This window comes from Geotrypetes seraphini, chromosome 3 (assembly GCF_902459505.1).
Source record: "Geotrypetes seraphini chromosome 3, aGeoSer1.1, whole genome shotgun sequence".
NCBI classification, from domain to species: domain Eukaryota; kingdom Metazoa; phylum Chordata; class Amphibia; order Gymnophiona; family Dermophiidae; genus Geotrypetes; species Geotrypetes seraphini.
Genome location: NC_047086.1, coordinates 85,209,019 through 85,234,823, shown reverse-complemented (window position 1 = coordinate 85,234,823; position 25,805 = coordinate 85,209,019). Strand labels below are relative to the sequence as shown.

The 25,805-nt window shown below is 45.7% G+C and overlaps 1 protein-coding gene across 3 annotated transcripts in view; it reads right to left on the bottom strand.

The window, feature by feature from the left end:
- Positions 1-2,366: 2,366 nt before the first annotated feature.
- Positions 2,367-25,805, bottom strand: part of RNF144A (ring finger protein 144A) — a 74,287-nt gene continuing 50,848 nt past the window's right edge. For all 3 annotated transcript variants that reach the window (XM_033939209.1, XM_033939208.1, XM_033939210.1), the window contains exons 7-8: positions 12,348-12,437; positions 2,367-2,924 (exon numbers count right to left, since the gene is read on the bottom strand). In XM_033939209.1, coding sequence (XP_033795100.1) covers positions 2,793-2,924; positions 12,348-12,437 — 222 coding nt within the window. In that variant the 3' untranslated portion in view covers positions 2,367-2,792. The remainder of the gene's footprint in view (positions 2,925-12,347; positions 12,438-25,805) is intronic.

The window sequence follows — 25,805 nt, the reverse complement described above, 5'->3', positions numbered from 1 at the left end:
AAGTTTAACACAAAATTCAATCACACACCTCTGTTATATTCTCACAGATGCATCTTCCTCATCTGCCACGCCAAAATGTATGAAGTTCTTCCTCTCACTGTGATCCAATAATGATGACTACGGCAGTCCAACTGCAGGTTCAGAAACATTGATGTATGAGCTTCACAAGAACCAGCACAGTGTTGCTACGTCTACTTCTTGGAAAGAAAACCACAAATCATCAATGTCATTGTAGAATGTAGATGCAAAAAATTAAATTCCCTTCTTATGTGAGTCTGCGCAGTGGAGTCCATGGGAAATTATAGTCCAAAGACTGTTGGAAATTAAGAAAGCCAAAGCCAGATACCGTCAGAGAGGGAAATCCGGGTTGGAGTAGAAACAAAGCCGAAAATCCATTGATAAATTCAGGATGAAAATTTGTGTGAAGGCCGCTAAGTAAAAGAACTTTGAGGAAAGTCCAAAATTTATTTTTCCTTTCTACTTTTCTTCGTCATTTGTTTTCAAAAGAAAAGTAGAAGAAAAACTTGAAAAAGATTGAAATAAAATATAAACAGGAAGGCAACTCAACGTAGAAACAAAAGATACGTCTTCTTCACTCCGCAGAAAACGAAAAACTGACAACCTCGCGAGCTGGTGCCAGGCGAGAAGGCACTCGCACATGCGTGGTGTGGGCAGTCTAAAAGCTTGTTAAAGCTTCATGTGAAACTACACTTTCCACTGTCCATATCGGGGTGGATGACGTCACCCACATGTGAGAATATGCTGCCTGCTTCTCTAGGGATAACTATAGTTACTTGATAAGAGGGTCCTGAATTAGACGTCACTGACCAGGAAAAGAACGTGGGTGTCAACATTGAGGATATATTGAAACCTTCAGTTCAGTGTACGATGGAGGGTAAGAAAGCAAACAAAATGTTAAGATATGTCAGGAAAGGAATGGAAAACAAAGATGAGAATGTTATAATGTCCTGGTATGGCTCCATGGTGCAGCCACAACTCGAATATTATGCAATTCTGGTAGCCACATCTCAAAAAGATATAGCAGAATTAGAAGAGGTAAAGAAAAGCATGACAAAAATGATAAAAGGTATGGGACAACTTCCCTATGAGGAAAGGCTAAAGCAGCTAGGGCTCTTTAGCCTGGAGAAGAGATGGCTCAAGAGAGATATGATAGAGGTCTTTGAAATACTGAGTAGAGATGAACGGGTAGATGTGAATCACTTGTTTGCTCTTTCCAAAAATACTAGACTATAGGACATGCAAAGATTTAAAACAAATAGGAGAAAACATTTCTTCACTCAGCATATAATTAAACATTGTAATTTGTTGCCAGAGAATGTAGTGAAAGCAGTTAGCTTAGTAGGGTTTAAAAAAAGTTTGGATAATTTCCTAAAAAGAAGTCCATAGGCCATTATTGAGATGGCTTGGGAAAATCCAGTGCTTATTCCTAGGATAAGCAGCATAAAAATCTGTTTTACTCCTTGGGATCAAGCTTGTGATCTGGATTTGCCACTATTGGAAACAGGGCTTGATGGACCTTTGGTCTGTCCCAGTATGGCAACGATGTACTTACGAATAGAAACCCTATTATACTCTGTAGGTTAAGCAAAATGTTAACAAATAGATTATCATGTAATATTGGAACCAATTAAAGGAAATGCCTTAAAAGTATGGCTTAATTATCAAGAGATTAAGATAGAAACAACACAATGATCTCAAATGTAGACAGAGATCTGCCTCTCAGGAATACTAGAAACCATTTTCTTTCATAATCTTTACCCTACTTCAATTATTAATCCAGAACAATAATTATTACACTTTTAATAATATAATTCTCTAAATTGCTATGACAAATGTCTTGACAATTCAGAACCCATAAATGTCTGACAACTATGTACACATTTGGCTTATACTGTATATGTCAATATGTATACAAAAAAAGACTGAGAGCTGCATGTCAGTTCACAGTATATAGCCCTATATCTGATTTTGAAAGAGCAGGACATCTGTATTTTAGAAAATGACTAATAACTAGTAAAAAAAAAACTAAACAAACCAAAATACTAGTAATGGTTTGTTTTTCACCAGCCAGCAACCCTGCATCCTTCAAAGTGGAACAATTTTGAAAATGTGTTAAAAATACATATTTGTTTTAAAATAAAAGCAAGCAGCATGAAAAGATTAACATATAAAAGCAGCAATTTCATCTGCCCTCTCTTTATACAAAAAAGGCTCAATATGCATTTTGTTAATTGAATTTTTCCTTGGAAAAAAAAAAGGCTTAAAAGATGCCACAATTAAAGAATTATTAAAACATAAACTTACATGAGCTCACTAAAACAAATCACAAAAATTGAATGCTTCAGTGAAAATAAAGGCAGCTTTTAATTTCATCTTGTGTGAACTATGACAAAGAAACATAACAAACCACGAAAATGCCATAATTTTTGCATTTATAAGTTTCTCTGTAAAGTAACAGTACAATTAGCAAGTCTGTGGTAGTACAAACTTTCTTCAGCATCCATGGTCAAAAAAATAACTGTGTCTCATGTCGATTCATCATTTTTCATTTTCTGATGTCCATTTTGCTTCATGATGATTTCAACACCTGCTTAATTTTACTCACTAGCCTGTTGACCACTTACTGGCCGCAGCTTCCAGGATCATGGCACGACTGTCACTGAAAAGCAGGATGAGGCAGGTAAGGCTACAACAACGTAGGTGCGAGAGAAAAAAAAAGCACTTTCAAAAGAAAGGTGAAGTAGCTATGACGAACCCAGTCTTCTCTTGTTCTAGGTAGGTAGAGGATCATCATCTCCTTTATTGCATTTGCACTTGCAACATAGAACAAAAGGGGTAGCAAGCAAAAGAAAGGGTGACGCCACTAACAGCAGCAGGCCAAATCCTGCGAAGATCCCCACTACCTGTTAAAACAATTTAAAGATGATATTTACACATTTACTTTAAAAAAAGTTCAACAAATATATACTATATAAACTTTTGTTTTCATGTCATGCTTACAAAATAATTAACAATGTAAAATCCCTCCAGATATATTAACTGTAAGAGACTAGTGCAGTGTTCTTCAACCTTTTTACACCTGTGGACCGGCGGAAATAAAATAATTATTTTGTGGACCGGCAAACTACTAAGACTGAAATTTTTTTTAAAAAACCATCGCCGCCCTGTCCCCGCGAGCTCAGTCCCACAAACCATCTGATCCCATCCGCACAAGCCTCAAATAGTTATGATTTTATATTGTACATATTTTATTAAAGTATAAAAAGAAACAATATTCTATACAATTGTCATTTTATAAATACAAATAATACAGAGCAAGGATCAACAAACCCCCTGTCTCCCCTCCCCTTCACATATATCCCCTCTACTATCAAGAAAACTGAATAAGCCAAATTTCTCTAATCTTTCGCTGTATGGCAGCTCCTCCAACACCTTAACCATCTTAGTCGCTCTTCTCTGGACCCTTTCGAGTAGTAGTACCGTGTCCTCCTTCATGTACGGTGACCAGTGCTGGACGCAGTACTCCAGGTGAGGGCGTACAGCATCATGATAACCTTCTCTGTCTCTTCAGTCCAGCATCTGCCCCTTCCATTCACTGTCTGTCTTTCCCTGCCATTTCTCTTCCCCCCCCCCCCCAATTTGGTCTGGCATACATCATCTTTCTTCTGTTTCCCTCATGGTCTGGCATCTCTGTCCTTCCCTTCCCCCTGTGGTTTTTAGCATCTCTCTCTTCTCATTTCCTCCACTCAGATCTGATATCGTTCTCTGCTCTCTCTTCCCTTTTCTTCTCTGGTCTTCCTTCTCTATTTTCTGCCTCCATCTAAATTAAATTCTTTCTTACTATTTAGTCCTGTTTCCCTCTTTTCACTGTGTCTTTTCCACAGCTTGTCACCCCTTTCACTCACCCCTCCATTATCTTACTATTTTCTTCCCCCTTTATTTAGCTCCTCCTTCCATCCAGTATGTGTTCTTTCCCCACTTCCAATTCAACATCTGCTCTCCCCTCTCAACTGACATCCATCTGCCTTCTGCTCTCTCTCCCTTCTTCTCACTTCCATCATCTGTCTCCTTCTCTCTCTCATCTCCTCCATTCCATCATCTGCCCCTTCTCTCTCTTCCCCCCCCCCAACTTCCATCATCTGCCCCCCTTCCCCTCACCTTTGCGGGTCACTTTCTTTCCCCTGAGGGTGGTTCATGTCAGAGGGGAAGCTTTGGCCGAGCATAACTGCTTGCAAGGAACAGTGGAACTTACTTGATGTCATGCTGGGGCCCGTTGCCGTTTGAAGAAAAAAAAAAAAAAGGGACCTCCAAAGGTGAAAGGAAGGGAAACCTCCAGGACAGCTGCTCTTTGCCCTCCTTCAGCAGCCCAAGAGTCTTTAGGCAAGCGGCAGCTCTGTATGCTTTTAACTTCGGCACAGAGCTGCCTCTAAGCAGTAGTTTAGCGTGGTTTCATGAGGCAGCCTCGGGGCCTCTGCTAGGCCGGCCCACATCGCATCATCGAAGCGGGCCGGCCTAGCAAAGGCCCCGAGGCTGCCTCATGAAACCGCGCTAAACTACTGCTTAGAGGCAGCTCTGTACCTAAGTTAAAAGCACACAGAGCTGCCGCTGCTTGTCGGGAGGTGCGAAGACAAGGCAGGAAGCATACGCTGCAGGAGTCCCGGCGAAGGCAGAAGTCCCGGCACAGCGACGGCAACAGGAAGTTGCAAGTCAGCTGACGTCGGCACTTTTCGTTGCGGCGGGGACCCGAGTCCTTCGCGGACCGGCAAGATTTTTTTGCGGACCGGCGGTTGAAGAACTGTGGACTAGTGTATATGAACAAAATGGAAATACAATATTTTAAACTGTAAATTTCTACATTTAAATATGTGAAGGAAATCTTCAGTATATGCATTCATGCAACTGTTAAGAAGCCATTTGGAGTCTCTTTGAAGTGATTGAATTACTAAATAAGGTACCCTCTAGTAGAGCCAATAACTTTTTTGATACTTTTTATTAATATGAAGTTGAGAATATGTTGTTATAAGCAGTTTAGTTTAGTTGGAGTTTATGAGTTTTGTTTGTGCTTACAGAAACCTAATCCTCTCATGCTGTCTTCTAATGATTCGTAGTTATAACATTGGCTCCCTGAAGAAGTGATCAAAACGTGGCATGTTGGGACCAAAAAATAGATAAGTGCATTATACCTTTCAAGTTTTTTCAAAGAGAATAGCACAATATATATTATTGACTCAAGTTTATTGTGCAAGCTGTCAAGTATGGAAGATCATGGGTGGAGAAGTTTTTTGAGAGGTCTGACTTCCACTTTTACATCCAAGGTCTCCGAGCATAATCCTTCCACATTTAAAGCTTTATACGTACAGTACATAAAATTTTGTTCAATACTTTACTGTTTGAGGGAGGCATTTTTGTCTCTTAAGACATTTTGGGTTATGTTATCACTGATGATGAAACATGGGTGTACTAATAACACCCTGAAACAAAGTGTCAAAGTGCACAATGAAAGTCCGCCAGGTCAAATCAAGAGTCAAAACGATGTTGATAACCTTTTTAATATCAGAGGAAATTTTCATTATGAATTTGTACCAACTGGACAAATATTCAACCAAGTTTACTATTTGGATGTGCTGAAAAAGCTGCATGAAAACGTTAGACAAACACAACCTGAACTTTTTGCCAACAACTCATGGCTCTTGCATCGCAACAATGCACCAGCTCACACAGCACTGTCTGTGAGGGCATTTTTAGCTAGAAAACAAATAACTGTATTGGAATACCCTCCCTACACATCTAATATGGCCCCCAATGACTTTTTCTTTACCCAAAGAAATATTGAAAGGAACATATTTAGATAACATTCGGAACATCAAGGGTAATATGACAACAGCTCTGATGGATATTGCAGAAAAAGAGTTCCAAAAGTGATCTGAAGGGTGGAGTAGGCGCTGACATCAGTGAATAGCTTCCCAAGTGGAATACTTGTAAGGTTATCGTAGTGATATTCAGCAATGAGGTACGTAGCACTTTTTCTAAGATGAGTTCACAAACTTAAATGACAGACCTCGTAGGTTCCTAAAATAATTCCTTGGAAGTCTATTTAACTTCCATTTCCAGTCTGACTTTAACAAACAAGAGATTAGGTACTTACCTTGATAATATCTTTTCTAATAGATAGGGATGGTATGCTTAACCGTAGGGAATTCAATCTATGCTCGCGAGCATACTACAGAAGATATCAATCACATCATTTGAAAACCTCCTCCTTCTCCCTGGTCTCTGCTGTTCTCTTCAGTTCATACCAAAGCATGCGAGAGCTCTAGAGTACAAGACAGGAGGAGGAGGGACACGAAGAGCTCCCCAAAACCGGTTCTAATCTGCTCATATAATGTTATAACAGTCAACAATGATACTAATTCAGCAAAAAAACAAACAAACCCCCCCCAAAAAAAACAAAACCAACCCAAATAAACATTGCTATTGAACAGCAAAACACATTCAATAAAATCAACAGCTTGAACATTAGAACTCATTTCTTGAGATTCTATTTATAGACTCTGAACCCATAGTCCAACTGGTAGATAAGTTTTAGCTATGGCAAGTACCATGAAGCTTAAGGCAGAAACAAGCACATTAGAAATTACTAGGTGGGGTAGGGGTTCAGCATACCATCCCTATTTACTGGAAAATATATTAACAAGGTAAGAACCCAACCTCTTTTTCCAGTGTAATAGGGATGGTATGCTGAACCATAGGAACATACTTAAGCAATCCCCAAAGTCCCAGGTGGGATAGATAACCCTGCTCTCAATACTGAGGACCCAAAAGCAGAATCTTACTGCACTTCTACAACTACCCTATAGAATTTAGTGAACATGTGAAGGGAAGACCATGCTGCTGATCTACATATCCCCTCCAGAGGAATTGCCTGTGATTCAGCCCAAGACTTCTCCTCTTGTCAATGTGCTTTCAGTGACACCTGCGGTTGTTTGCTGCAGTCGGTTGCAGGACGTACTGCGTGCTTGTAAGTGGGTGGCGGGCGGCTTGACTCGGGAGTTGAGAGGTCCTGCGCATGCTTCTGCAGGATGGCGGCTGGCTTGAATCGGAAGCCGGGAGATGCTGGTGGACGGCAGAGACATCGGACGAAGCGGGAGGGCAGCCGCACAGGGACCCCGAGGGAAGGAAGCCACCACACTGAAAGGGCTGCAGCACCCACAGGCAGGTACCCACCTCTGGGTCACCATAGCAAACTTTGGTTGTAGAACGAATCTTCTGAGTTTGAATTATAGCCTATGGGGAACTTTGCTTCAGAGAATTGCGCAGGGACAGAAATCCCACCCGTCCCTGCCAAAATCCCACCTGTCCCCACGAGGAATTCCTCCGTCCCCACCCGTCCCCATAAGGAATCTGCTCCAATCCCACCCGTCCCCGCGAGGAATCTCCTCCGACCCCGCCCGTCCCTAGAAACTTCAGAAATAGTTATTTCATTTAATTATGCTACTGAATTAAAGGCTCTTGTAGAGACCCATTTACAAATAAGTAAAGACACTTTATTAATTTGGAAATATTAATTGGGAAGAATACATACTTTGTAAATGGGTTTCTATCAGAGCCTCTAATGTAAATATAAAATATAAATACTCAGCTGATGAGAACCCCCAAGCTGTCAGCTGAGGACTTCCTTTGCAGTTGGCCGGGGGGGTCCCTTTTGCCAAGCTTGGTAGGCAACCGTAGCATCCCTGAGTCACAGATGCTGGCACCTCAGTGGCTCATGGATGTTGCCAGCGACTGCTGTGCTTGGTGGACGGGAGTTCTGGCTGTTTCTAGAGGAGGTCCTCTGCTGGCAGTGCTTGGGGATCCCCACCAGTCACAGCAAGGGTCAGCAAGTACTTCAACACTGTAGAAATAAAACCAGAAATGCATTTCCTTTTCTTTTGAACACAATACAAAGACATCTGCTATATACATTTCCCAAAGCTAACATATTTTAGTCAATAAATTCTGTTTTTTTACCTTTGTTGTCTGGAGACTTATTTTTCCATACATTTCCCAAAGCTAACATATTTTAGTCAATAAATTCTGTTTTTTACCTTTGTTGTCTGGAGACTTATTTTTCCATAAAGTTGGTCCCAGTTTCTTTTTTCCGCTTTCCCATCTTCTGTAAATTCTTCTGTTGCTGTCTATTGGTTCCTCCTACCATGGTCCAGCATTTATCCCTTTCTCATCTTTCGCCCCTGCCCACCAGCCCCATGCTCAAAATTTCTCCTTCTATCACCCCTCTCCAGCACCATGCCACATCTCTCGCTCCATTCCCTTCACCACTATGTCCAACATTCCTCCCTCTTGCATCCATTTCAATCTGTCCCACTGTTCCCTTTCCACAATATTTCTCCCTCTCATCTGTACCTCACTCCCTCCCTATGACCAAAAATTCTTTTTTCCATTCCCCGTGTACACAACCATTTCTTTCCTTATCACTGACACACCCACGCCCAATTCTCCCTTTCTATTTCCTCTCCCACCTCAGCATCTCTTTCCCTCCCTTCCTCTCTTCCAAGTTCATGCCTTCTGTGTCCAAAAACGCATTCTGTTCCCCACTTCAGCATCTCTTTCCCCCTTTCTCCCAAGCTCATGCCTTCTGTGTCCAAAAACGCATTCCCTCCCCCACCTCAGCATCTCTTTCCCTCCCTTCCTACATCCTCTCTCCCAAGTTCATGCCTTGTGTCCAAAAAAGCACTCCCTCCCCTCTTTTGTGTTCCGTTTACCTCCCATGTTTGACCTCCTTGTCTCGCATTTGCCTCCCACATTCGACCCCTTCTGTGTCCTGCATTTGCCTCCCACATTCATGTCCAGCCCTCATCTGCCAGCAACTTTCTCATCCAAATGGAGCTCTGGGAGATAGCTGGAGCCGCGAGGATCATCTTCTATTTCCTGCCTGCCCTGCAGCAGCACACATAGCCGACCGGAAGTCTTCCCCGATGTCAGCGCTGATGTCGGAGGGAGGGCTTTGCTTAAGCCCTCCCTCCGATGTCAGCGCTGACATTGGGGAAGACTTCCAGTCGACTATGTGTGCTGCTGCAGGGCAGGTAGGAAAAGAAGACGAGTCTTGCGGCTCAAGTTGCATCGAACCCCGCGGGATCCCCGAGACCACGAGGGGCATCCCCACGTGATCCTCGCAATTCGAGGGGGCGTCCCCACAGGATCCCCGTGACCTAAAGGGGGACCTGCGGGATTCCCGTCATCCTCGTTCCCGTGCAGCTCTCTACTTTGCTTTGATATACAAGTGCTTTGGCTTACGAGCATGCTTCTGGAACGAATTATGCTTATAAACCAAGGTACCACTGTACTATAGTTGTGCAACTTGTGCAGAGATGGCAGGAAAAGGAGCTGCGTCGAAATCGGAGCCCTTCCGCCACCGAAGCACATTCCCTCTGCCGCGGTTCCATATGTCAGAAAAGGAGTGGGACCGCGGCAGAGAGAACGTGCTTCAGCGGTGGCAGGGCTCCAATTTCAATACGGCTCCTTTTCCTGCCAGTCTCTGCACAAGTTGCACAATCATAGCATATGTGAGGGATGGAGCAGCATAAGCTAGGAGAGACACACTGCCACAAGTTGCACAGTGTATGTGTCTTCTGCTGGGAGGTCTTCATCTGGCAGGACTAGCGCATTCACACATGCTGCTTTAATGAGACCGGGAAGCCGCTTGTACTTCAGTAAAAAAAAGTGTGCCGGTGGGCCAGCTTAAGTAAAAATGCTTTGGTTTTAGCAGCGCTCTTCTCTCCACATATCGGTTTTACCACCATAGGACTTTTAGGGATCCCTGAAGAAGGCATTTTGTCAAACGTGGACCGTGTTGGGTCCTGCGCTACCAGCAGACTAGGTTCTTTATGTTTTTATGTGGATTATTTTATTTTTATGTGGATTGTTTTATTACACAATTGGAACATTGATTCTTCTATTAAAGTCCATCTCAGGATCATAGTCACTCCACAGTGTTTTCTTGGTTATTGTTGATTGTCTGGTGGGCCAAATTTTATTACGCCGTGGGCCAGATTTGGCCCACGGGCTAGAGTTTGACATGTCGAGATTCCAGGAAGAAAATTGATTTTGATCGGCAGCCTTGAAGAATCTAATGTCTGGGTGAGCCACTATCAAGATTCTCTTTTCTTAGCTTCTAAAGCATGCAGAGAGCATCCACAACGTAGTTTACACATGCCCAGCATGAGCTGTGGTAGAGTCTCAGTCGCTGTCATGTCCAGGGTTTGCAGTTGTGAATAGCATGCATGTGAGACAAAGGAAGCTGCTGATGCCACCTTAACTCCAAAGGCCAGGGCCTCAAACTATCTCCTGAGGACCATATCCACTCTGTGCTCCTGCATATCCTTCAGTAGGACTCCTCCCTCACTGGGTAGGGAAGTACGTTTGGTCACCTGAGCTATCAGGGCGTCTACTTTTAGCATAGCAAACATTTGGTGAAACTCTTCATCCATAGGATACAGCCTAGTCATGGCTTCCACCCCCTTAAGCGAGCCTTCAGTGGCCTCCCAGTGCTCTGTAACCAGGAATTTTGCATTTGGGTGCCATGGAAAAGACATGGGTGAGACCGGACCCCACTCAGAAGAGAACACTGGGATGACTGGGGTTGGAGTGGGTCTATCTTAAGATTGCGAAGAGACTCAGTAATAATGTCAAGCAGTGCTGAAGACTTGAACAGTCGTCGTATCAAGGGATCCTCTCCCTGATCCATAGACGGGACACTATCCTGATTTTCTACATAGAAGGCTGCATCTTCCTTGAGGAAGGTCTCGCTTTGTGACAGTAAGGGGATCAAGTCTGAACTTTCATCCCCTGAATCTGTCTGACAGGCAATCAGAATCGGGGAGGACCTCTCATGCAAGAAGCACTCTGAGGATCCCGAGGAGTGCGTAGGTCGCTCACCAGCAGACCCGATAGGTGTAGTTTGGCAGTGCACATACTCCTGCTAGAGCAGATTAATAAACTCTAGGGTAAATGTCTTAGCAGGCAACTCTCCTTCTCTTTAAGGGAGGAGACTTCTTTTTTGGCTGTAGAACCTCTATGCCAGTTTGGCACCCCTTGCTTCTGTTCCGGGGCACCTGGGAGAATTTTTGGTCCCCTAACAAGCCCAATAGCCGTGTGCTGTGTCCTGAGAGCTAAACTTGACGTTCTCGGCTTCCTGTTTTGCTTGGTACAGCATGTGGTACTAGGGCGCTCTTCAGCCGCCCATCTCTTGTAAACAAGGCATGATATAAGAGTATTAGAGTCAGAGGACTCCATCCCTGATATAGCCTTACTCACAGACCATGTGCTGGAAAAATGGTGCTGCACTCTTCTCAGGTGCAGCTCTTTTAGAGAGATCCTGTGCTTCCAGTCATTCAGCCACCTCACCGAGATCCCTGGGCTGCCAGTCGGATCTCCATGGACCAAATCTGAACCCCCCTGCCTCTATACACCTCAGGATTGCTGAAACAGGTCCCCGAAGGATACACCTACCAGCTGCAGACTTAAAAATCTGCTCTTCTCCATGCAGGCAGAGAAGACCCTTTAAAAGGGATCTCTGACATCACACTAAAGTTGTGACCAGAGTGAAAAACTGCAAAATATAAAAGAAATAAACTGAGCAGATCAGAAGACACCTTCATGCTCACCTGCAAAAAGAGAAACTGAAGAGGGCAGCAGAGACCAGGGAGAAGGAAGAAGTGTTCAAAAGCTGTGATTGCCATCTTCTGTAGTATGCTCATGAATATGGATTGAGTACCCTATGGTTCAGCCTACCATCCGTACTGCACTGGAATTTGATATTTATTTTAACTAGTAAACTTAAAGTTGGCCATTTCTAAATGTATGCCCTTAGTTTTCCTTCTCGACTTCTCTACTTTTATCCTTATTTCAAACTATTAAGCATGTTACTATATATCCATTGTATTCCTTTAACTGTTTTACTATGCTTTGTGAATTAAGAAACTTGTATCTAAACTGACATGCCAAAGTTGAATTAGAAGAACAATTGCTTATTACAGCAAAGAACCCCATGTGCTCTTGTTTGCAAAGCCGATGAGAATAAACTGCAGTCTCGTATGCAGTGAGAATCTCTAATGGTTTTCATAATTAGCAGTGCCAAAACATATTATTTACACCATGGTACAACAGTATAATATGCTGTTCTGTCTCTTGGACTGATTAGCTGAAATGAAGTTCAACAGTGAAAATCTGTGCTGCAAGACCTTATTTCAATTCTAAATCATCCTTTGCTGATGGAAACATTCCAAGATACTAGATCACAGTGGTGCAGAGAGACAAACCATAGACCTTACCTGTGTCCTGTGCCAGATGACTGATGCCCTGGAGTGACCTAATTTATTACGGCAAGGTCCTTTATCATAATGTATTAAAAGAAAATCATCCTGTAAGCAGAAACATTTGCCATTAATGTAAACATTCCTTCCTGCCCAGAGAGCTCATATTGGCAGGAAGAATATCAAAAGAGATTACATAATATTGCAGAGATAAAAACTCCAGGAAAATCCAATGTTTATGTCTACTTTATGGAGGGATAATAAACTAGAAAGCATCATTATAAATTAATTTTTATCTGATATAGTAAGCTGCAATAAAGATAATTTTGAATTCAAATTTTGTGCCGTAAAGTAGATATTGGAATACTATCATACACTCACTGCACTTTGATTGCATATTACATATAGCACAGTTACTTACCGTAACAGGTGTTATCCAGGGACAGCAGGCAGATATTCTTGACTGATGGGTGACGGCACCGACGGAGCCCCGGTACGGACAATTTTAGAGTGATTGCACTCTACGAACTTGGAAAGTTCTAGCAGGCTGCACCGCGCACACGCGATTGTCCTCCCGCCCGACGGACGCGCGCGGTCCCCAGTTAGGATAAGCCAGCTAAGAAGCCAACCCGGGGAGGTGGGTGGGACGCAAGAATATCTGCCTGCTGTCCCTGGATAACACCTGTTATGGTAAGTAACTGTGCTTTATCCCAGGACAAGCAGGCAGCATATTCTTGACTGATGGGTGACCTCCAAGCTAACAAAAAGAGGGATGGAGGGAAGGTTGGCCATTAGGAAAACAAATTTTGCAAAACAGATTGGCCGAAGTGTCCATCCCGTCTGGAGAATGCATCCAGACAATAATGAGATGTAAAAGTATGAACTGAGGACCAAGTAGCAGCCTTGCAGATTTCCTCAATAGGAGTGGAACGGAGGAAAGCCACAGATGCTGCCATAGCTCGAACTCTATGGGCAGTGACAGAACCTTCCAGTGTCAGTCCGGACTGAGCATAACAGAATGAAATGCACGCTGCAAGCCAATTTGACAACGGACGTTTAGAAACAGGACGTCCCAATTTATTTGGATCAAAGGACAGAAATAGTTGAGGAGATGATCTGTGGGGCTTAGTACGGTCTAAATAGTAAGCTAAAGCCCGCTTACAGTCCAAAGTATGCAGAGCCTGTTCTCCAGAATGAGAGTGAGGTTTCGGAAAAAAGACAGGCAGAACAATGGATTGGTTGAGATGGAATTCAGAGACAACCTTAGGGAGAAACTTCGGATGTGTACGCAGAACCACCTTGTCATGATGGAAGACTGTAAAAGGTGGACCCGCAACTAGTGCATGTAGCTCACTGACCCTCCTGGCAGAGGTAAGAGCAATAAGGAAGACCACTTTCCAAGTAAGGAACTTGAAAGGAGCTGTAGCCAAAGGTTCAAACGGAGGCTTCATTAAGGCGGAGAGAACCACATTGAGATCCCAGACTACAGGAGGAGCCTTAAGAGGTGGTTTCACATTGAAAAGACCCCTCATGAATCTGGAAACCAAGGGATGAGCTGAGAGAAGTTTCCCATGAACCGGCTCATGAAAAGCAGCAATAGCACTGAGGTGGACTCTGATGGAAGTAGACTTGAGACCAGAGTCAGACAAAGCAAGAAGATAATCTAACAAGGTCTCCACCGCCAGGGAAGTGGGATCATGATGATGAAGAAGACACCAGGAAGAAAACCGTGTCCACTTCTGATGGTAACACTGCAGAGTGGCCGGTTTCCTGGAGGCATCCAGAATAGAACGAACGGGCTGAGACAGAAGAGGATCAGTTGAAGTCAACCCGAGAGATACCAAGCTGTCAGGTGCAGAGACTGAAGGTTGGTATGCAGAAGGGTCTCCTGGTGCTGTGTAAGCAGAGAAGGAAACAGTGGAAGAAGAATAGGCTCCCTGGAACTGAGTTGAAGTAGAAGGGAGAACCAATGTTGCCTGGGCCACCGTGGAGCGATGAGAATCATGGTGGCGTGTTCCCTCTGGAGCTTGAACAAGGTTCGAACATGAGAGGCAGAGGAGGGAAAGCATACAGGAATAGATTGGACCAATCTAGGAGAATGCATCCGCTGCCAGACGGTGAGGAGCGTAGAGTCTGGAGCAGAAGAGGGGCAGCTGATGATTGTGAGGAGCTGCAAAGAGGTCTATCTGAGGAGTGCCCCACTGAGCGAAGATGGACTGTAGAGTTAAATAATCGAGAGTCCACTCGTGGGGCTGGAGAATTCTGCTGAGATTGTCCGCTAAGGAATTCTGTTCTCCCTGAATGTAGATAGCTTTCAGGAATAATTGGTGATCTGTGGCCCAAGCCCAAATCTTCTGGGCTTCCTGGCACAAGAGGCGAGAGCCTGTCCCACCCTGCTTGTTGATGTAGTACATCACAACTTGATTGTCTGTGCACAGAAGTAGGACTTGAGGAAAGAGAAGATGTTGGAAGGCCTTGAGGGCATAAAACATCGCTCTGAGTTCCAGGAAATTGATGTGATGCTTCATTTCCTGGGCCGTTCAAAGGCCTTGAGTTTGGAACTCGCTCAAATGAGCTCCCCAGGCATAAGGGGAGGCATCGGTGGTGATGACAAGTTGATGAGGAGGTAGATGGAACAGAAGACCTCTGGAGAGATTTGATGATATCAACCACCATTGAAGAGATTGACGAAGAGATGATGTCACAAATATGTGTCGTGAGCAAGGATCCGTTGCTTGGGACCACTGGGTAGCTAGGGTCCATTGAGGAGTGCGCAGGTGAAGACGTGCGAAGGGTGTGACATGAACTGTGGAGGCCATGTGACCCAAGAGTATCATCATTTGCTTGGCAGAGATGGAACGTTGTGGAAGTACCTGCTGACATAGAGATTGAAGAGTTTGAAGACGATTGGGCGGCAGGAACGCTCTCATGAGAACTGTGTCCAGCACCGCTCCAATGAATTGAAGTCTCTGAGTGGGGATGAGATGAGATTTGGGAACAGGATGGTTTGGTTGGTGGCCAGGAGTACTGTCTGAGATGAATTGGCCTTGATTAACCAGTCGTCCAGGTAAGGAAAGACCTGAAGGTGGTGAGAGCGTAGAAAGGCAGCCACCACAATCAGACATTTGGTGAACACTCTTGGAGAGGAGGTAAGACCGAAGGGCAGCACTTTGTATTGGTAATGACAATGATTGATCATGAAGTGGAGGTACTGTCTGGAGGCCAGATTGACCGGTATGTGAGTATATGCCTCTTTGAGATCGAGGGAGCATAGCCAGTCGCCTTGATTGAGAAGAGGGTAAAGAGTGGCCAGAGAAAGCATCCTGAATTTCTCTTTGACCAAGCATTTGTTGAGATCGCGAAGATCTGAGATCTCCTGTTTTTTTGGGGACCAGAAAATAACGGGAGTAGAATCCCTGCCCCTTTTGATCTAGAGGAACTTCCTCTATGGCGTTCAGAAGGAGGAGGGATTGAACCTCTTGAAGGAGGGAAGACTGAGGAGTGTTCGAAGCAGACTCTCTTGGCAGACTTTGGGTAGGAAGAGTCTGAAAGTTGAGAGAGTAGCCGTGGCGGATGATGTTGAGGACCCACTGATCCGAGGTGATGATTTCCCAACGGCTGATGTAAAAAGCAAGACGTCCTCCTATGGGTCGTGGAAGATGGGCAGATGGTAGAACACTGGCTATGCCCTGGAGAACCAAGTCAAAAGGGTTGGGTAGACTTTTGCGGTGGAGGAGGCTTTACCTGTTGTTGCTGTGCTGGGATAGGAGTTTGCCATTGTTGTTGGCGCTGGCGTCTAGGCTCTTGAGGAGCCGGTGGCAAAGGGCGAGCCACATAGCGGCGTTGGTAGGCCGATTGCTGCCGAAAAGGCCGGGCTGGTGGGGTCTTCTTTTTAGTTTTGAGGAGAGTATCCCACCTAGTCTCATGGGCAGAGAGCTTTTGTGTAGTGGAGTCCATGGATTCGCCAAAGAGCTCATCGCCTAAGCAAGGCGCATTAGCTAGTCGATCTTGATGGTTGACATCAAGTTCTGAGACTCTGAGCCATGCCAGACGACGCATGGCAACCGACATGGCCGTGGCTCGAGAGGTCAGTTCAAATGTGTCGTAGATCGACCGGACCATGAATTTTCGAACTTGTAGGAGAGATGAAGAAGTTTGGCGAAACGCAGATCTCTTGCCGTCAGGGAGGTACTTTTCAAAAGCAGTCAGATTTTGAATGAGATGCTTTAGATCAGTGTTTTTCAACCGCTGTTCCGCGGCACACTAGTGTGCCGCGAGATGTTGCCTGGTGTGCCGTACGGTGCAGACACTGATTAGGCCTCAGGCCGGGTCCCGCACGCGCTCCCATGAGACTCCCCCGGTCCCCGCTGCTGTTCAGTTTCGATCTTCTGCTCTGACGCAACCGGAAACAGGAAGTTGCAGCAGAGCAGAAGATTAAACACTGAGCAGCCGCGCGTGCACGGCTCTTTGGGAAAGCGTGCATGTCGCCGAAAAACAAAACCTACAAACTAAGGTGAGGCGAAGGGAGAGAGCTGGCAAAACAGTAGGATCGATTGGGCAGGCGAGTGGTGGCTGCGGGGACCGTGCGATCGCTCGTGTTCCCGGCTCAAATTGGAAGGAGGGAGTGAAAGGGAAAAGGATTCTGGGCCAAGGGGATGAAGACGGAAAGAAAAACCCACAGCAGGAAAGAAAGGGAAGGACAGGCAGGTGAGCCAGATGCTAGAAGCAGGGGGGGGGGAAGAAAGAGGGAAAAAAGCTAGATGGGGTTGAAAAGAAGAGACACACTGGTATGGAAGAGGAAGATAGGGGAAATCTGGACACAGGAAGGTAACAGAAAGAGGGGAAATTATGTGCATGGGGCATAGGGACAGAGACATAAAGGGGACATGCCATGGGGATGGTATATGGACACAGGGGGGGTGGGGCAATGACAGATACATAGGGGAGATATTAGAAATGGAGAAAATAGGAGCACAGAAGCGAGATGGTTTGTGGGGATGGGACAGGGACCGAGCTCGCAGGCTCCAGTGGCTTGCACAAATTACATTGTAACGTGCCATGAAAATAAGAGGGAGGAAGGTAGATAGATAAGCCACGTGAGAGGAGCTGAAGGGTAGTAGAAAGGAACAGATGGTAAAGGAGGGAGGGAAGGGTGGTGGTGGAAAGGAATAGGACAGACATTGAAGGAGGGTGGAGAGGAACAGACCCCGAAGGGAAATGTGGAAGACAGAGTGGGAAGAAGACAGATGCCAGACTATGGGGGAGCGGAGGGAAGAAGATGGGTGCTAGACCAATTGGGGGGGGGGGGGGGTGAAGGGAGAGGCACAGTAACAGCAAATGGAAGACGTAGAGAGAAGACACACAGTGGATGGAAGGAATTGAATGAGAAGATGTGGAAAGCAGAAACCAGACAACAAAGGTAGAAAAAAAAATTATATTTATTTATTTATTTTTTGCTTTAGGATAAAATAGAATATTAGTTGTGTTGATAAAAATTTATAAACAAAGCCCTGCCAGCTGAACATCTCTTTCTCTAGTTCAGCAGCAGGAACTTTGATTTATAAGAAAGGAATAAGCTAAATATTACAGTACTAAGGCTTATATGGATGCAGCGGGGACGGTGACAGGGCGGTGAATGGGATGGCAGTGGCGGTGATGGGGCGGTGAAAGGGATGGCGGTGACGGGGCGGTGAAGGGAACGGCTGTTGACGAAGAGCTACGTGTGTGTCTTTCTTCGATTCCAGCCAGAATATCAGCTTTGTGTTCAGCCAAACAGGCCCAGGTTTCGCACTGAATAAAGTATTTTAGAATTTTTCACTATTCTGTTTACTTAATATTTCATAATAAAGTAATTATAAAATACTTTCTTTGTGTTTATTTGATTCCTATTCAAGAGAATTACTTTATATATAGTCAATATAGGCACAGAGTTAAATTTTTTAACATTTTCTAATGGTGGTGTGCCTCGTGATTTTTTTCATGAAACAAGTGTGCCTTTGCCCAAAAAAGGTTGAAAAACACTGCTTTAGATAAAAAGAAAAATGAAAGGCATAATTCCCTGACCTGTTAGCCAACATCGCATTCTGATACAACCTCTTGCCAAATTTATCCATGGCCTTACCTTCTCTGCCAGGAGGGACTGAGGCATACACACTAGCTCCCGTGGATTTTTTTTAGTGTGGATTCCACTAAGAGAGACTCATGTGGGAGTTGCGGTTTGTCAAAGCCAGGAATGGGGATGACTTTATATAAGGAGTCCAATTTACGAGGGGCTCCTGGGATAGTCAAAGGTGTCTCCAGATTCTTGTAAAAAGTCTCTCTCAAGATATCGTGGAGGGGTAATTTCAGAAATTCCCTTGGAGGCTGGTCAAAATCCAGTGCATCAAGGAACGCTTTGGATTTTTTGGACTCAGCCTCCAAGGGAATAGAGAGAGATTCACACATCTCTTTCAGAAATGAGGTGAAAGAGGTTGCATTTGGCTTAGAGGACGGATCTAAAACAGAAGGATCCTCGTCAGCCGATGAACACTCCCCCTCAGAGAGAAGAGGCTCTTCGGAGTCACCCCTCAGATCAGGATCCCTAACTTGGAAGCTGCGATCCCGGGACTCCGGTGTGGAAGGTTCCAGGTGTCGAGTTTTGTGTGTCGACTTACCCGACCTTAGAGAAGCAGTACCGGGAGATGTTAAGGGCTGTATCGGTGCCGAAGTTTGCACAGCCTGGTGTAAGGACCTCGGTTCTGGTGCTAAGATCGGCATGGATACCGAGGAAGCAGAATGTACCGGTACCGACAAAGTGGATGCGGATAAAAGAAGCTGCTCCACTGTCGGTACCGGTGGCTCAGACCGGACCGGGACTGGAAGGCTCGGTGTCAATAGCGCAGGAAGGAGCTGTTGCAACTGCTCCTTGAGTTGCACCTGTAGGACGGCAGCAATTCGCTCGTCCAGCGAAGGCACCGGTACCGCTTTTTTCTTCTGCGGTACCTGCGGTGCCGCTCGACGCTCCGAAGAGGAGGAACCCGAGGTCGAGGGGCTTACCTCAATCGGGGCGGAGTGTTTCCGTGGGCGCCTCGAGGTCGGCAGGACTGGGCTCGCTGCTACTGAGACCGGAGGACGCTCCAGTGGGGAAGGCTTCTTAGCCGGCTTACCTGAAGGATGCGACGCCGGCGCAGTGTCGACGAGGTGGGTGCCGACTGAGACGGGGCCGATGTCGGTGCCGGTGCCGCAGGGTCAGACATATCGGCACCAAATAATAACCGTTGTTGGATTTGACGGTTTTTCAAAGTTCTCTTTTTTAAAGTGGCACAGCGGGTGCAGGTGGACGCCTGATGGTCTGGACCCAGGCACTGTAAGCACCAGTTGTGCGTGTCGGTGAGAGAAATGGGCCGTGCACACCGCTGGCACTTCTTAAACCCAGGTTGGGGGGCATGAACGTGAAAACGGCTTCTGCCAAATCGAAGGCCGAGGCCTTGCTGGGGCGAACCGAAAAAAAACCGTAAAGTTTTATTTATTTATTTATTTATTTTTAAAAAGGAACAAAAGAAAAAGAGGAAGAAAGATTTCCTGAGGATTACGCGAGCGGGAAGAGAAGAAAAAAAGCTTTTCAACAGCCGTTGAAAAGAACGCGTCTTCTTAGCTCTGCGGAAACTAAGAAACTGGGGACCGCACGCCTCCGTCGGGCGGGAGGGCACTCGCGCGTGCGCGGTGCGGCCTGCTAGAACTTTCCAAGTTCTTAGAGTGCAATCACTCTAAAATTGTCCGTACCGGGGCTCCGTCGGTGCCGTCACCCATCAGTAAAGAATATGCTGCCTGCTTGTCCTGGGATAAGAGGGGCATTTAATCAAGTAGGAGCGACTTTTACCAAGTTAAGTGCTGCTTACTGGAGCCAATGCTACTGTAAATCAGTGGACTATCTGGAGAATATTGCAAAAAATCATTATTGACCATCTTGACGTTATCCAGATAGTATCAGAATAATTTGGAGTGGCACCAAAGTTATCCATTTAACACCGATATTGGTACCAACATAACTATCAGAATAAGTCAGGACAACAAACAGCTATCCAATCCCTCCCGCTGCCAGTGATTCCCATCCCCCCGATACCTGCGGCAGGGGGGATGCCCACTCCCTCCCATAGTCAGGGTCCTTCCTCCCCCAATACCTTTTTGATGGCTGGCTGGAAAGATGCCTACACCCTTCGGCCAGCAGGTTCCCTCTTCAAAATGGTGGGCCTTCCCTTCCTGGTGTATCCTGGAATGCACCGGGTAGGGGCCTAAGGCGCTGACTGGCCTTAAGCACCTGGGCTAATCAGCGTCTTAGACCCCTCTCGGTGCATCATGATGCACCGGGAAGGCCCACCATTTTGAAGAAGCGGGTCTGCTGGCCGGAATGAATAGGCATCCCTATGGCCATCATCATAAAGGCACCGGGGGGAAGGGGGAGGGGATCCTGGCCAATGGGAGAGTGGACATCCCTTTTGCTGGGGGTATCAAGGGAGGGGGATCACCAGTGGCAGGAAGGAGTGGGCATCCCTTCTGCCAGGGTATGGGAATCACCGGTTGCGGGAAGGAGTGGGCATTCCTCATGCCAAGGAGGGGGGTGAATCACTGGTGGCGGGAGTGGGTATTCCTCCTGCTGGAAAGGGGGGATATCACCAACAGCGGGAGGGAGTGGACATCCCTCCTGCTCGGAATGTTTTATTTTTTTTTTTTTTGGGGGGGGGGCTAGGTTGATGGTAGGGGTGGTGGTGGTGACAGGGAACCCCCAGTAGCAGTGTCAGGAGGGAGTGGGCAACCTACTGTCAATCTTGTTCAGTGTGTTGGGGGGATCCTGGCAGTGGTGGGCAAAGGGGGTATCAGCAGGAGAGGGACCTCTTCTTTCTGCTGCTCTCTCTGCCAGTTAATCAGCTGAGTCGGCAGGACTTGGGGAGACCCGTGGCTCAGTTGATTGAGGCAGGGAGAGCACAGTTCCTCCCACTCTTTACTGGCGATTCTCCGCATAAATAACATGCATATAATTCACATGCTATTATGCTGAGAATCACCCATAAAATAAAAGTCATTCCCATTAAGGGCACTACATCGACTCACTGGATTTTACCTGCGAGGTTTGAGAATCTTCCTCTCAGGTCTACAAGATCTGCTTTTTTAAAAAAAAATCATGGAATGGATCTTACACTATATATCCGTCTGGAAATAAGTTTCCAAAAGTTTAAGGTTCAACTAAAAACTCTACTCTTTGAACAAAATTTTAATCTTACTTTGTCATGATGTATCTTTGCTCCTTTATCTGAATCCAGTGCATATCCTGAGACAATCTAGAAATTAACAATTTGCTATATCTGTTCTACAATAGCCATAATATCATAGCAAACAGTGATAGTTTGTGTTCTACTCTTTGTATCCCAATGCCCCGTACCCGATCTGACTGGCAAATCTTCTGCGCTAGTGGGTCAATCAGCAACACGAAGAGCAAAGGCGACAGCGGGCAACCCTGTCTAGTGCCCCTCCAGAGCTCGAATGGAGGAGGGAAGGCCCCCCATTAATTTTAACACAAGCCAGTGGGCTGTTATATAGCATTAATATCCACGAAACAAAGAATTCACCAAACCCCACGCATCGCAGAACTGCAGTCATAAATTTCCAATCCATGCGGTCAAATGCATTTCCACATCTACCGCTACTGCTACCCAAAAGGAACCCTCATTGCAAGTCCGCCAAACTAGAGTGAGTACCTGCTGGATCCCATCTGTCACCTGCCTCCCACCAATGAACCCCACTTGATCAGGGTGAATAAGTGGGCTAGGATCTTCATGTCTATACCTAAAAGGGATATAGATCTATAACTATCATACCATCTGTGCCCCCTTCCACAGGGAGTTAAAAACCCTGACCAGCAGGGGGGCTACTAAGGATCTAAATTTTTTATACAATAAACTTGTGAACCCATCCAACCCCAGGAATTTCCTTGGTTTAAGAGCAGTGTCACTTTTAGAACTTCCTCCACAGTCACATCACTATCCAATCCTTGTGCATCAGATGCAGACACAGATACCAAACTCAGATCTGACAGATAAGTGTCAATAGCAGAATCTGACCCTTGACAGTTCTTGGTAAAATTCTCTAAAGCACTGCTGAATATTGTCCCTATCAGTAAGAATCATACTAGAGAATGACACAGTGGCAGTTACCTGCAGCTAGCCGCGAAGAGCCACGGGTAACCCGCTGAAACAGTGGGGGGGGGGGGGGGAAGTGCTCACTGCAGGCATGGGGACAAGGCCATCCACCGCCCCGTGGAGCGGTGAATGGCCTTGTCCCTGCAGTTAAGGGAGGGAAGGCACGTGGTTACTGATCGCACACGGCCCTCTCCCTCCCTCCGGCGAAATCTATCTCCCTCCCTCCCCCTTACCTTCGTGGCGCTTTAGAAAATAAATTGAAGCCGGCGAAGCCTGCCTGTGCCACCCTGCAGTCGCGTTTGTGTGGGCGGAAGCTTCTCATCTGACGCAACTTTCGGTTGTGTCAGAGAAGCTTCCGCCCACATACATGTGACTGCAGGTCAGCACAGGCAGGCTTCGCCGGCATCAATTTATTTTCTAAAACGCCACGAAGATAAGGAGGAGGGAGAGGGAGATAGATTTTGCCGGAGGGAGGGAAGGGGCTGCACGCACAATCAGTGACTGTGTGCCTTCCCTCCCTTAAGTTTCTTTACACCGCAAGGTAAGGGGGAGGAGAGAGGGAGATGGTAGGGGCGGTGAAGGCGACGGTGGGGACGGAGCAGTGAAGGGGACGGTGGTCCGGTGACGGGGCAGTGATGGGACAGATTTTTTCCGTGTGTCATTCTCTACCTTCTCTAATATTTAATAGATATAATATTAGATTGAGTTTGCTGAATTTTTAATCTATGGGCCAGTAATTTACCAGCCCTATTATGATTAAAAAAATCTTTGATGCAGAGGCACCAGTTTAAATTTGATGTCATCATCTTCCAGTTTCTCTAATGCAGCACGGTTTTCCTGAATGCCTAGCTTAATCTGCTCTCCTTCCTGACCTCTTTTATGCTGCTCAACCAACTGTGTCAGTGTTTTCTGCAATATCTGCTCCTCTGCCAGTCTATTTTTTTTTTTATGGGAAGCGGCGAAAGAAATTGATTCTCCCCTGAGAATCGTCTTAAGATTCTCCCAGATAGTGTTGGGGGTGAAGTGGTCAACATTATTATGTTCCAAAAAAATCCATAATGGATTGCTCAAGTTTACAAGCCATCAATGGATCGATCTCTCAATATTGGAGCCTCCAATAGTGAGTTCCAGGATGTGGAGCCCCCCAGCTCACCTCCAGCTAGATGGGAGCATGATCAGACCATACAATCTCCTCAATTTTAGTAGCCAAAAGCTTCCCCCCCCAACACCCCTACCCCTTATCAAGGCATAGCATATCAATCTGAGTACAAACATTATGCACTGGGGAGTAATAAATATAGTCTCTATCCTGCCAATGTTGAGACCTCCACCCATCTTTGATGTTAAAAGCTTCTAAAAATTTGTGAAGCCTTTTTCTATCATATTTAAGGTGTTCCCCCTCACCCCTGTAGTATCCCATCTAGGGTCCATCACCAAATTAAAATCCACCCCCCACACATTAAATACCCTTCCTTTACTGACAGTACCCTGGCCAAAACTTCATCAAAAAAATTCCCTTGCATAGAACTGGGAGCATATAGGTTCAGTAAAGTCACCAATCCAAATTATCCAACAACCCCCCTCATCCTGCAATACCTTAACAGGAGTCACCCTCAAATGTTTTGCAAATAGGATGCCCACACCAGCCCTCTGTTTTCCCTTCTATTAGAAGCCCAAGCCCTGACGGGTATTCTCTAAAGTTCACCAGTTTCTTCCCTGATTTCAGGAAATGGGTCTAATGTAGAAAACAGATAACCACCACCAAACGTTTTATCTCCTTTAACAATAATTGACGTTTACATGGTATATTCCAACTTTTCACACTGAAACTGCAATAATGCAGTTTATTAACTTTTCCATTCCCTATCACCCTTCCGACATCACCTGCAGCGAACACCCCTCTCTCATACATATCTACTGTTACCTTTACCCCAACTCCCCCCACCCCCTCTCCGCCAGAATCCATACCCCCCTCCCTGTCTCCCACCAGCCCTCCACACCTATCTTCCTCCATGACTTCGGGCGACCGCACCAGATCCCATATCACACATTGTACTGCCCTCTCCCTCCAAACCTCTCCTCACTCCCACATCCATACAACACAAAGCAGAGCCCTCACATTCACACCCTCTCACATCCACAGTCAAATCCAACAAAATAATGTACTCTCCATGCCTAATACAGTTAAGAGTAAGGCCTCTCAGAAAGTAGTTAATCAGGTGCCAGGGAGATCCAATCCTTCCTCCCTAGTTGTGGCCACCCTTGGAGTACCAGGTCTCCTGTTGCGTGATCCTTGCAGAGCTGCCTGCCAGCAAATTTCTCCAGTTGTTGAGCTGCCAGTTTTCCCAAAGACAGATCCTCCTTGCTCACCAGGCCCTCCTTACGGAGCAGAATCCATGCATCATGCACCACTTTTTGATGAGTCCCATTTATTGTGATCAATAGCCCAAAGGGAAACAGCCATCAGTATTGGATATTTTTCTGTTTCAACACAGTAAGTACATGTCGGAACTCACGTCTTTTCTGGAGTGTAATAAATGATAAATCCTGAAAGATTTCCACTTTGTAATTTTTCCACGTGATAACACAGACTTCCTGGGCTTTTCTCAGAAACTGCTCTTTATCGGTAAAATTATGTAGGCACATTACTATATCCTTGGGAAAGTCTGGTTTCTTCAGGCCCAAGGTCCTATGAGCCCGATCCACTTTCAACATATAGGCAGAACCCAGAGGCTCTGCCTGTCAAAATGATCAGATGATTGTAAATATCCTGCACAACTGCCTTAGCGTCTTTGAATTCCTCCGTGTACGGGACCCCCCAGATGTGTACATTTTGTCTCTTTGATCTGTTCTCTAAGTCTTCTACTCTGGACAAACAGTCCTGCCAGTCTTTTTGGGCCCCACTGACCATAGATTGCAAGGTTTGCAGCGCTTCTTCCTGATCTCTAATCCATCTCTCAGTGTCCTAAACACGCCCCAAAAGGTCTGCAAAATCTTACCAGATTTCCTTCAACGCATCTTTAATTTCACCCTTATCTGCCGCTACTTCATTTTTAATATCTGACGCCCACAGTTGTAAATCAGCTTTCATGACTGCTGCTGAATGCTCCATGCGCCAGAGCCAAGAAGCTCCCTGTTCAGACTTGTCCTGTGACGCACTCTCTTCCGACTCCCGCACAGACAAACTGGAGGCCCTGCGCATATGGTGCAGGCCGCTTTTCTCTTGTCCCTTGTCCATCTGCCAACTCTCCTTGGATTTCTTTTTGTATGGCATAGCTCCACACAAGAGAACTCCAGATCGTTG